The sequence below is a fragment of the Boleophthalmus pectinirostris genome, unplaced genomic scaffold, assembly GCF_026225935.1.
Source record: "Boleophthalmus pectinirostris isolate CB_2022bp ecotype Guang Dong unplaced genomic scaffold, ASM2622593v1 HiC_scaffold_22, whole genome shotgun sequence".
NCBI lineage: Eukaryota > Metazoa > Chordata > Actinopteri > Gobiiformes > Gobiidae > Boleophthalmus > Boleophthalmus pectinirostris.
Genome location: NW_026571190.1, coordinates 40,357,777 through 40,371,117, shown reverse-complemented (window position 1 = coordinate 40,371,117; position 13,341 = coordinate 40,357,777). Strand labels below are relative to the sequence as shown.

At 37.7% G+C, this 13,341-nt stretch overlaps 1 protein-coding gene across 1 annotated transcript; it reads left to right on the top strand.

Moving 5' to 3' along the window:
• The first annotated feature begins 5,181 nt into the window (after positions 1-5,181).
• Positions 5,182-12,270, top strand: LOC110162544 (protein NLRC3-like). Its single transcript, XM_055158316.1, has 7 exons — positions 5,182-5,240; positions 6,779-6,839; positions 6,922-7,029; positions 7,811-7,888; positions 8,255-9,874; positions 9,964-10,010; positions 12,239-12,270. The coding sequence occupies exons 2-5, from the start codon at positions 6,790-6,792 to the stop codon at positions 9,864-9,866; spliced, it is 1,848 nt and encodes a 615-aa protein (XP_055014291.1). The 5' UTR covers positions 5,182-5,240; positions 6,779-6,789; the 3' UTR covers positions 9,867-9,874; positions 9,964-10,010; positions 12,239-12,270.
• The last annotated feature ends 1,071 nt before the right edge of the window (positions 12,271-13,341 follow it).

The window sequence follows — 13,341 nt, the reverse complement described above, 5'->3', positions numbered from 1 at the left end:
ATAAATCTAAAGAATATATAGATATTGTCTTTTTTTTTTTTGCACCAACACTTAAACTCCTACTAAAAATTCTTTGGATTATGATGGAAATAATTCACCTCAAAACACATCACATCAGAAATGTTGGTTTTTGTTTTTTAATGTTAAAATTAAAATATAATAAATTCTAAAGAAAATATAGATATTGTTTTTATTTATTTATTTATTTATTTATTTTATTATATCTTTTATTTTTTGGAACAACAACTCAACATTTTTTTTCTTTTTTTTTTTTTTGCCTAAAAATTCTTGGGATTATGATGGAAATGCTTCAAATCTAAAACACATCACATCAAAAGCTTGTATTGTTTTGTTTTTTTTCCCTTAAAAAAAAAAAATAAAAAAAATAAAATAATAATAATAATAATAATAATAATATAAATTCTAAAGAAAATATAGATATTGTCTTTTTTTAAATTTATCTATTCATTTTATTTTATTTTATTTTATTTTTTTGCTACCAGCAACTCAACATTTATTTATTTATTTATTTTTCCTAAAAATTCTTGGGATTATGACGGAAATAATTCAAATCAAAACACATCATATCAAAAGCTTGTCATGCTTTTTTTTTCCCCTAAAAAAAAAAAAAAAAAAAAATTCTCCTAAAAAAGATACATTCCAAAGAAAATATAGATATTGTATTGGCACCAACAACTCAGAAATGTTTTTTTTCTCTCTTGTATTTTTCCCCTTATATTATTATTATTATTATTATTATTATTATTATTATTATTATTATTATTATTTATTGTTGATAAAATCGAGCCTCTTTTTTTCTCTCTCTTGCCGCTCAGGGCTTCCGTAGCTCATCTACAGCAGCTGATTCACAAATCTTTGACAGATGCTCGAAACTAAAAGAGACAGAACTCAAAAGAAAGAACCAAGTGTTTATCGTCCTCTCCTCCTTTCGCACTCCTCTCCTCCCCCATCCCTCCGTCTCTGTCTCTGTCCTGAAGAAAAGCTCTGACCAACAGACAGAGAGAAGGACGAAGAGACAGAAAGAGAAGGAAGAGAGAAAAGAGGAGAGAGAAGAAGGGGGCGTGAGATACAGAGCGGAGGAGAGCGAAAGAGAAGGAGGCGGTGAGGAGGAGGAGACGGAGTGATGCGATACGGAGGGAGGAGAGGAGGGGGAGAGAGAGAGAGGAGGAGGAAGAGGAGGGGAAACTCAAACGCTCAGCTCTGGGGTCCCCGGCGTCTCCATGGAAACGGCAGCCAGGCGAGGCCGTGCAGACACATCCCTCTCTCTCTCTCTCCTCTTCACTCTTTCTCATGTCTCTTCTCTCTCTCCATCCCTAATTTATATCCCCCCCTCCCTCCCTCTCTCTCTCTCTCTTTTTACAGTGTCCCAAAAAATGTGACATTTCTCAGGCCAAACATTTCGACAGTTCTTGTTGAAATAACCTCAAATTTTCACAGAATGTAAAGAAACAAATTAAGATTTAATATTTAAAGTTTTATTTTTGTATTTGAAGTAGCAGTAGTATCAGTATTTGAAGTAATAAAAGTACCAGTAGTAGTAGTAGTAGTAGTAGTAGTAGTAACAACAGTAGTACTAATAGTAGTATTTGTAGTAGTAGTAGCAGTAGCAGCAGCAGCAGCAGCAGTAGTAATAGTAGTAACAATAGTAGTACTAATAGTAGTATTTGTAGTAGTAGTAGTAGTAGCAGTAGTAGTAACAACAGTAGTAGTAATAGTAATAGTAATAACAATAGTAGTAGTAATGATAGTAGCAGTAGTAGTAGTAGTAATAGTAGTATTTGTAGTAGTAGTAGTAGTATTTGTAGTAGTAGTAGTAGTAATAGTAGTAACAATAGTAGGAGTAACAGTAGTATATGTACCAGTAGCAGTAGTAGTAGTTTTGTTCTGGTTTAGTCCTGGTTTAGTCCTGGTTTAGTTCTGGTTTAGTCCTGGTTTAGTCCTGGTTTAGTTCTGGTTTAGTCCTGGTTTAGTCCTGGTTTAGTCTGGTTTAGTCCTGGTTTAGTTTCCTGGTTTAGTCCTAGTTTAGTTCTGTTTAGTTCTGGTTTAGTCCTGGTTTAGTTTAGTTCTGGTTTAGTTCTGGTTTAGTCCTGGTTTAGTCTGGTTTAGTTCTGGTTTAGTCCTGGTTTAGTCCTGGTTTAGTTCTGGTTTAGTTCTGGTTTAGTTCTGGTTTAGTCCTGGTTTAGTCCTGGTTTCTGTGAACTGTTTTCACACACAAAGAGCCAAAACACTGCACAAGGGCTCCCTCTGCTGGTGACATGAACAAATGACACTGAGCAGAATCACAGTCACTGCTCGCACTGAAGTGAACAAGAAAAATCAAAAAACAAACAAACAACAACAACAACAACAACAACAACGAAAAAGTGGAAGTAAATAAATAAAAGAATAAATGTAAAGAAAAGGAACGAAGTTAATGTCCCTAAGAAGACAAAGAAAGGAAAGAATAAATTGAATGAATTGTGAATAAATACATGTGTTTAAACATTAATGTGTACTACTTTCAGGGGATTTTTTTTTATTTTTAATTTTTTTTTTTAGTGTAGTAATTTCACATGTATTTATTTTTAACATTTATTTATACATACATTTTTATTAATGTGTATTTATTTATATTTACATGTATTTATTTGTTTACATATTTATTTATTTACATTTTTATTCTTTTCCATGTTTCTCGTGTTTCAAATTTACATGAGTGGGCGGGGCTTACTGTGATTGACAGAACAATAGACTCGCCTTCTTCCTGTTTATGTGCAACTACTGTTTGATGTAAAACTACTTAATCCACTACAACTACAAATACTACTACTACTACTACTAACTACTACTACAAACTACTACAAATACTACTACTACTACTACTAACTACTACTACAAACTACTACAAATACTACTACTACTACTACTACAAATACTACTACTACTACTAACTACTACTACAAACTACTACAAATACTAATACTACTACTACAAACTACTACAAATACTACTACTACTACTACAAACTACTACAAATACTACTACTACTACTACTACAAACTACTACTACTACTACTACTACTACTACTACTACTACTACAAACTACTACAAACTACTACTACTACTACTACTACTACAAACTACTACTACTACAAACTACTACAAATACTACTACTACTACTACTACAAACTACTACAAACTACTATAACTACTACAAACACTACTACTACTATTACAAACACTACTACTACTATACTACAAACTACTACTACACTACTACTACTACAAACTACTACTACTACTACTACTACTACTACTACTATAAACCACTACATCCACTACTTAATCTACTACTATTACTACTACTGCTACTACTTCTATACTCCACTACTACCATTACCACTACTACTTACTACTACTACTACTACTGCTTCTATACACCAACTGCAACTACTCTACTGCTACTTCAAACTTCAAATACTACTACTACTACTACTACTACTACTACTACTACTACTACTACTACTACTACTACTACAAACTACTACTACTACTACTACTACTACTACCACTACAAACCACTACTATAAACTACTACCACTACTTAATTCACTACTACCACAAATACTACTACTACTACAAACTACTACTACTACTACTACTACTACTACTACTCTACTGCTACTTCAGATACTGCTGCTGCTACTACTACTACAACAAATACTACTGCAAAGTATTGAAGTAGTAGTGCATCAAACAGAAGTAGTCACACATAAACAGGAAGAAGGCGAGTCCATCGTTCTGTCAATCACAGTAAGCCCCGCCCACTCGTGTGCATTTAAAGGACAAAGAAAAATGTAAATAAATAAATGTGTAAATAAATCCATGTTAAAAGTTCATAAATGATAAAAAAACGAAATAAATAAATGAACAAAGTAAAAATAAATGTAAAAACAATCATATTTTAGCTGTTGAATACCCAGAACGACTGCATTAATGTATAAACACATTTATTTATGTACATATATTTGTATTCACCATTTAATTCAACTTTCCAACATTTATTATTTTATTTATTTATTCACAATTATGTCATTTCTGGTCCTCCACACACAGAAACACTTCCTGACATTTACCAGAGGGGGGCAGTGTTTGAAAATCTGTTGAAATACACAACACAGATTCATGTATTTTAAACTCTTCAAATTGTGTTTTTTTCTCGTAAATACTTTTGTGTATTGATGACAAAGATTGAGGGAATTTTTTTGTAAAACACATCTCAACTTCCTGTCAATTTCAACTTTTTTTTTTCAAGTTTTCCTCACAAACGGCGACTAAAATTACATAAAATTATCCTAAAAATTACACACAACATAGAGGTAAATTTATAACTGTAACAAAAATACTCAACTAATTTACAAAAATATAAAATTAATGTTTAAACTCTTACAAATTGTGTTCTTTGCTTGAAATTTTTTTCCTGTATTTTAGTTAAAATTTTGTGAATTGGTGACAGTTTAACACAAAAAGACCTCCCCGACAAGTAGGACCTGAAGCAGTCCAAGGCAGAACCCCTGACACCGACACGGTTTTCAAGACGATGTAAAGAGTTGCATGGTCCACTGTGTCAAAAGCAGCAGTCAAGTCTAAAGTGTAGTACATTTAAGGTCCCACATTTAACTTCCTCCAGGCTTTTTGAAACAATTATAGACATTAAACAACATAATGAGTCTAATTATGAAGTGTTTTGTTGTCCAGGTATCAGGAAGTCCACAGGAAACATGCTAGTTATTTTTAGTTTACCGTGACGTCTCTAAACGTTGTGTTTAAAAAGTGTTTAAAAACTCATCACAGTGAATAATGAGGACCCTCTGAGTGTGTAAAGTAAGTGAGGAAAAACTTTGTATCACTGCAAACTGTTAAACATGAACTCGTTCTGTTTTTGCATGTTTTTAAGAAAAATGTGATATGTCCTTTTTTACAGAAACATTGGGGTGAAGTGTCTTGCCCGAGGACACAAAGGCAGTAAATTTGGTTTAGAGCTGCAAACTGCAAACTTAACCTTCAGACTGGCACATGCACCAAAGGCACAAACTGTCAGAACCAGTCGGACTGGATCATGAGTGTTTAGTGTGAAAGCTGCTCCCGCCTGCGTCTGTTTATGCAGCTCAGACACAAGGAGATTCACTCGTGTTAAGAACACATTTGGATTTCTCTCTTTCAACGTTTTAAATCAAGGTATGACTTTATTATTTTGCATTTCTGTTGTTTCTGTTTTCTTATAAAAGCAGTATTTTCCTTCATGTTTGCAGTAGATATTTAAAACTCACTGTTTATTGTCTGATTCATAATGAAGAAACTAAAAGCTCTTTTACATTGTTAAAACTTTACTGTGTTGATTTTATTATTTGAACAGTTAATTGTAACATCGTGTGTTGAACAGTGTTGGGGAAGTTACTGTGAAATATTAATGAATTACTCACGTTAAAAATGTAATATATTACAGCGCTTAGTTACGACCTACAGAAAGTATTGACTTTTTTGCAATATACAATCAATGAATCAAATATGTGATTTGAAGTTTTCAGTTTTAAGTTAAAGACATTTAAATGTCTCAAATGGCGTCACACTCACAGTTTCATGACGTTGTCAGACGCTGTTTCTGTGCCTCTGAGCAGGAGCGGTGTTGGGGGATGGTCACTGGACTCCCATAGTTCCCCCAAAGATTTATGCCCCAGATTCAACCTGGACAGAGTTTTCAGAATCAGACACAATAAAACAATAATTCCATAGATTTTATAAATGACTGTGAGGGCAAACGTCTTTAAAACTTGTTAAAACAACAAAACAATTGTGCACCTCCATTAAAAAAAACATAGCACTAAACAAAAAACATTTTGATCATAGTTTAGTATTTAAATTTATATTTTAGGTATTTAATTAATTGGCAGTAATTAAGTATTAGTAACTAGTAATTAGTTACACCCAACACTGGTGTTGTAGAACGTCACATTTGCACATTTTTCACATTCTGTAACCATGGACACAATTAAAACAAACAAATTAAATAAGAAATCTGAGCTAAAATATAAACAAAAAACAAATAAATAAATAAAAATAAACTGATGCAACAGCACGTGCACACATGCATTTTCATGTCGTACAGTTTAAGGCGTTGGCCTGTTCATGTGGTTCATGTGGCTCTCGTCCAGGGGTGTGGCTCTTAGTCCTGTGTTTTATTTCCTCAAACTGTGGAGTGTGAAAAATACAGAAGGCAAGTTTATTTATACACCACAGTTTGTACACAAAAAAGTCATTCAAAGTGTTTTACAGAATAAGACAGACATTCAAATCACAATACAAACAAATACAGAAATAATCACAATAAAATGTATTTAAAAAAATAATAACAGAAAGAGACATTAAATGAGAGAGAAGAGTGCAGAATAAAAACCTTTCAGTCAAATGCAGCGAAACAAAACAGTTCTGAGTCTGGATTTAAACAGAGTCTGTCTCACATGTTCAGACTGTTCCAGGTTTTAGCTGCAAAAATGTGAAAAGAACTTCAAACAATGAAGCACGTTTTGTTTTACAACAATTAATATCTAAATTCATGTATTATTATATATATATATATATATATATATATATATATATTATATATATTTTGTGGAGGTGGCACGAGGAGGAGAGAGACATTAACGTTTATTATTTTTTTATACATTTAACATTGGTTTGGGATGAATGTATTGTGTGTGTTTTTGTTCCTTTTGAAGCAAATGAACAAATGGACGGAGCCGCTCCCTGTAAATCCACTCACTGCCCCAAAGCTCAGAGGTAAGAGACGATCTGTAACCCTCCACCACTGTTCTCCATGTCAGAGCTCAGACTAAAGCCACTGCTCCATCTGTGTCCACAGACCTGCTCCTGTGTGTCCAACTCCACAGACCTGCTCCTGTGTGTCTCTGAAGAGTGACAATGACTCAGTGGAACGAGGCATAAATTTTAACCCAGAACCTCATCCACAGTACGTGAAGCTTCTTTAAATAAATCAGGTCAACACTGAGGTTTGCCTGAGATCATCTGTCAACAGTAAAGTACAAATGGTATTGTGAAAATATATGATGAGTTTAATGAGAAATGGGAGGTTAGAGGCTCTGTAGTTGTTGGGAGAGTTATTTTTAAAGAATTCATACTTTATATCTGCTCAAAAAACTTAAAGAACACTTTGAAAACACATCAGATCTAAATGTGAAAAAAAAAAGTTGGATATCTGTACAAATATGGACAGGGAAATGTCTTAGGAACAAAATGATACCACCTCTTTTAATGGAAATGAACAACCGAACAACAGCCGATGCTTTATAATGACGTGACCGTTTCAATTGACAGTGTGACCTCAAATTACCTCGTATCGTCACCAAACTTTTTTTGGGGGACATTGGGCACGGGGGCTTGACCCACGTATCAAATTTGGAGACAATCGGTCCATAAATTGCAGAATTATCGCAGGTGGACAGACACAGACACACAGGGTGAAAACAAAACCTGGTCAACCCTTCGGGGACCAGGTCATAATTTGGGTATTCTTCTTTTTCATTCCATTTCTGATTATACAATTTAACACATCTCAAGATGTGTATTTAATGTAGTGTTTCCTTATTGGGCAGTGCTTGTCATATAATTTCCATAGGTTGTTTAGACTAATAAAAGACATGTAAAACACATGACACTGATGCACATATTTTGCACAAACACAGTCCATGTCAGAGCTCAGATTAAAGCCACTGCTCCATCTGTGTCCACAGACCTGCTCCTGGGACCAGCGGGGTTTCACTGAAGAGTGACGTTCCACTAGAAGGATTGACGGATGAACCTGTTCCACAGTATGTCACACTAACAACCTCTTAGACTGATACTTCTATACTGATTTTAGGTTTTTATGAGTTAAATGTTAATAATTTGGCAGAAATATAGACTGTCTAGGCTCTGGGGAGGTTCAAACATGGTTTTAGATGAGTAAATAACACTTGACCAAGGCAAATAAAGGCAGGGAAGGTACTTTTCAGTTTTTGCTGAAATGTATGATATAAAAAATATTCCACAAATACAAATCTGGAACCACAACAGACTAGAGATTTTTCTGTGAGTGACTGTTCTAAGGAGCATCCAGTGACAAAAGAATAATTTCTATGAGTGATGTTTACAAGAAATATTGTTGACTGGATGTTTTTATGTTTTATCTTTTACAGAGAGAAGCAGCAGGGTCTTAAATGTCATTCAGGGAATTGTTCTGACGTTTGTGGGCGTAAACTGAAGTCTGACCTGCAGCAGAAGTTTGAGTGTGTGTTTGAGGGCATCACTCATGCAGGAAACCCCACACTTCTGAATGAGATCTACACAGAGCTCTACATCACAGAGGGAGAGTTTTCAGAGGTCAACCAGGAACATGAGGTCAGACACATGGAAACAGCCTCCATAACACCAGGCCCAGCACAGAAAACCATCACATGTGAAGACATGTTTAAAGGCCCAGCTCACACACATGGAGCCATCAGAACAGTGCTGACAAAGGGAGTGGCTGGCATCGGGAAAACAGTGCTCACTCAGAAGTTCAGTCTGGACTGGGCTGAAGGCAAAGCCAACCAGGACATTGACCTGGTGTTCCCGTTCACTTTCAGAGCACTCAATGGGCTGAAGGAGAGAAGCTTCAGCTTGGTGACACTTATTCGTCACTTCTTTAGTCAAACACAAGCAGAAACCTGCAGCTATGAAGACCTCCAGGTGCTCTTCATCTTTGACGGTCTGGACGAGTGCAGACTTCCTCTGGACTTCACCGAAACCAAGGCCCTGACCGACCCCACAGAGTCCGCCTCAGTGCACGTGCTGCTGGTGAACCTCATCAGGGGGAGCCTGCTTCCCTCCGCTCGCCTCTGGATAACCACACGACCCGCGGCGGCCAATCAGATCCCTGCTGAGTGCGTCTCCATGGTGACAGAGGTCAGAGGGTTCACCGACCCACAGAAGGAGCAGTACTTCAGGAAGAGGTTCAGAGACGAGGCCGACACAATCATCTCCCACATCAAGACGTCCAGAAGCCTCCACATCATGTGCTACATGCCGATCTTCTGCTGGATCTCTGCCACAGTCCTGGAGCATCTGTTGAAAAGCAGAGGAGAGCTGCCCAAGACCCTGACTCAGATGTACATCCACTTCCTGTTGGTTCAGGCCAAAGTCAAGAACATCAAGTATGAAGAAGGATCTGAGACAGACCCACACTGGAGTCCAGACACCAGGAAGATGGTGGAGTCTCTGGGAAAACTGGCCTTTGAGCAGCTGCAGAAAGGAAACCTGATCTTCTACGAGAGTGACCTGAGTGAGTGTGGGCTGGACGCTGCAGCGGCCTCAGTGTACTCTGGAGTGTTCACACAGATCTTTAGAGAGGAGCCAGGACTGTACCAGGACAAGGTCTACTGCTTCATCCATCTGAGTGTGCAGGAGTTTCTGGCTGCTCTTCATGTCCATCAGACCTTCATCAACACTGGGATCAACCTGCTGTCAGAGAAAACACGGAAGTTTACAAAGTCCAGTTTTGAAAGAAAACTAAATCGTCTTTACCAAACAGCTGTGGACCAGGCCTTACAGAGTCCAAATGGACACCTGGACCTGCTGCTTCGCTTTCTCCTGGGTCTTTCACTGTCGACCAATCAGCACCTTCTGCAAGGTCTGCTGACAGAGACAGGAAGTAGCTCTCAGACCAATCAGAAAACAGCTGAGTACATCAAGAAGAAGCTGAGTGAGGATGTGTCTGCAGAGAGGAGCATCAACCTGCTCCACTGTCTGAATGAACTGAATGAGTGTTAAATTATGTGGTAAGAAAGAAACACAATCTAAATACACTTTTTTTTTTTTTTAAATTGGTGATTTAAATATAACTTCAGACTGGTGTCATATTTTTCAGACTGGAGTGTGTTGGTGCTGGGAGGTTGGCACCAGGGCTCAGAAAGTGTAAGTGTTGAGTTCCTTCTATTTGAAACAGACACAAGATTTATTTTAAAAGATGCAAAAAAAACAAAAAAAAACAAAACCCAAGGCACTCACTGGTTAAAATAAAATGTCTTTATTAATTTACAGCATGTCTTAATGGACAGTGTTGTCAGTGTTGTCCATTAAGACATGCTGTAAATGAATAAAGGTATTTTATTTTAACCAGTGAGTGTCTTGGGTTTTTTGCATCTTTTTCCTGACTTCCCTTCCCAAAGAGCACCAATGAGTTTTTATCTACTGTATATTATCCTCTGGAGGTCCAGGAAGCGCTTCTTTTTGAAACCTTTATTATAAGGCTTATTTTAAATTAATACAAGGCACAATGTATGATGGGAAATGGAGTCCTCACATAAAAATATATATTGTTGTGTGAGAGACTGCAGAGTGTGTGGTCAACGGTCAGTCCTCCTCATCACTAGAACCACAGCAGATATCACACAAACACTGACAAAAGGACAGCAGCTGTGGACAACTCCTGAAACAAAGTCTACGTTCAGACTGCAGGGCTTAACCCCTCAATTTTTTGTGAAATCCGATGTTTTTTGCGAGGTCGTTCACATTTCCAATTAAATGCGACTTGTATGTGACTCCAGTGTGAACGTTAAACGGCCCCGAAAGTGTCCCGCATGTGCACTGGAGTTTACAGAGCTCTGTTTTTACGGAAGTTGTCCAAACATGGACGCAGCATTGAGCACCTGGAGATTTTAAAGTTCCTCTCGTACCGGAGCCAGAACATGAACAACTTAGGCTGCGTTCAGACTGCAGCCTGAAGTGACCCAAATCCGATTTTTTGGCTTCTATGTGACCTGTATCCGATCTTTTAATGTCAGTCTGAACGGCACAGATCCAAATTTTTCAAATGTGACCCAGGACACTTGGATATGTGCTCCTGAAACCGATACATATCTGATCTTTTGACATGCGACTTCAGTCTGAACGGCCAAAGCGCATCCATCCGACCTATACACGTCATTAACAAGCGACAAACGTCACTATTCTGCACTGAAGCAGGCGGAAACCGGAACTGTAAAATCTCCAGGTGCTTGATGCTGCGTCCATGTTTGGACAACTTCCGTAAAGACAGATCACGCTCGCTGCGGGGGGTTGACGTCGTCGTGTCTCCAGTGTCACATGCGGGACACTTTCGGGCCGTTTACCGTCACAGACAAGTCGCATTTAATTGGAAATGTGAACGACCTCGCAAAAACATTGGATTTCACAAAAAAATCGGAATTGAGCATTAAGCCCTGCAGTCTGAACGTAGCCTTACTTGTTTTAAGGAGGAGATTGAGAAGGAGAAGGACGAGGTTTTTGGTCGTGTGGTTGTTTTGTGGATGTGGAGACGGAGCCAAGAGTGGTGAGTGGAGATGTGCTTCACTTCAGTCACACATGGAGTTCATTAACAATTTTCTCCTACTTCAGTGCAGAATAGTGACGTTTGTGTCTTGTTGATGACGTGTAGGTGTGGAATGAATGCACTTTGGCCGTTCAGACTGAAGTCACATGTCAAAAGATCAGATATGTATCAGTTTCAGGAGCACATATCCAAGTGTCCTGGGTCACATTTGAAAAAATCAGATCTGTGTCGTTCAGACTGTCATTAAAAGATCAGATACAGGAACATAGGGGCCAAAAAATCTGATTTGCGTCACTTCAGGCTGCAGTCTGAACGTAGCCACAGAGCCACATGTCTCAGCCCCTGAGTGAACCAAGAACCATCAGAGCCTCTGCTGCTGGAGCAAAGGAGGAGCTGAGGAGCCACAAAGACACAGACACAACTGTTGGACTCAGGACTGTCTACACACAAGCACAAGTGACTGTGGATTCATATAGAGACATTTTAAAAGAGAAAGTTTGTGTCATGGAGCACAGAGGAGTGTAGGAATGTGTGGAGTGACGTCAGAGACTGAAGCTGCACTTTGTCACTGCAGCAACAATCTCAAATTTCACACTGAAAATGAAATGAAATAGATGTGTGTGACGCTACGAAACAAAAGGAAATTACAGTTGATGATGCAAAATAAATATTAGCCAAAAACAAGACTGCACTGACTGAATATAAAATAATAATACAAATACTTTAATCATAAATTACTGAAACCCTTTAAATCATCTTTCATTAAACTATAATTAAATTTGTGTCTGCACAGAGGACTAACTGTTGTTGTGTTGTTTCTTCTCTCCATCAGATTTCTGTGATCTCACTCTGGATCCAAACACAGCGAACAGAAAACTCAAAACTGTCTGACAACAACAAGAAGGTGACACGTGTGAAAGAGCAGCGGCCGTATCCAGATCATCAGGACAGATTTGAGACTGGTCGCTGTTACTGGGAGGTCGACTGGAGTGGAGGAGTTTCTATTTTCGGTGTCTTACAGAAGAGTCAAAAGGAAAGGAGACAGTGTCAGTTTGTTTGGACACAGTGGTCAGTCCTGGAGCCTGAACACTTCTAAAGACAGTTCCTCTGTTTGGCATAATAACAAACGAGCCTAAGTCTCTCGGCTCTGGTCCTCTTCTTGTGGGAGAGTAGCAGTGTTTGTGGACTGTCCTGCTGGTTCTCTGTCCTTCTACAAAGTCCCCTGTATGTGTGGAAAAGCACTTTATAAAGTTTGATTGATTGATTGATCAGTTAGTACATGTGGTCTTTTATCAACATTTCTTCAGTTTAGAGAAGTCGACTGGAGAAACACAAGAAAATAAACCGTGAGCTCTTATAAAATGTTTTAAAATATGAGTTTTATTGTGTTTTCAGCCACAAATTATAAGACAAAAGTTAAAACAAAAACTCTGTGTTGTTTATATTTTATACGTTTTGTGATTGTGATACTTTTTATAGTTTACCTAAAGCAGGGAAAAATTTGGTTCAGTTTGTATCGTCAAATAGAAAATAAGATGTTATGATATTTTAAACATGTCTGTGCAGATCCAGAGTTAAGGGTGAATAAACTTCAGATCTGTAGAACTTCAGCAGCTGCTTCACACAATGGCTCCACCAACAGGATACCATTTTTTGGACTATAAGTCACTTTTTTTTTCATGGTTTGTGTGTTTCCTGTGACTTATATATTAAAATTTTTGAGTGAAGTGTGGAGAGGTTCTAGTCTTGTGTGTGAGTATCTGCTGCTCCTGTTCCTCCTGTACCACTGTCACTTGGCTCTACTGCGCATGTCTCCTGCAGAAAGAGCCTCTGTCCTGTCTGTATCATGTCAGTCGATCGCATCGTTACTTCTGCACCACTCAACAATTAACATTTACAAACTTATAAAGATAAAGACTGAGAAGACTGAACACA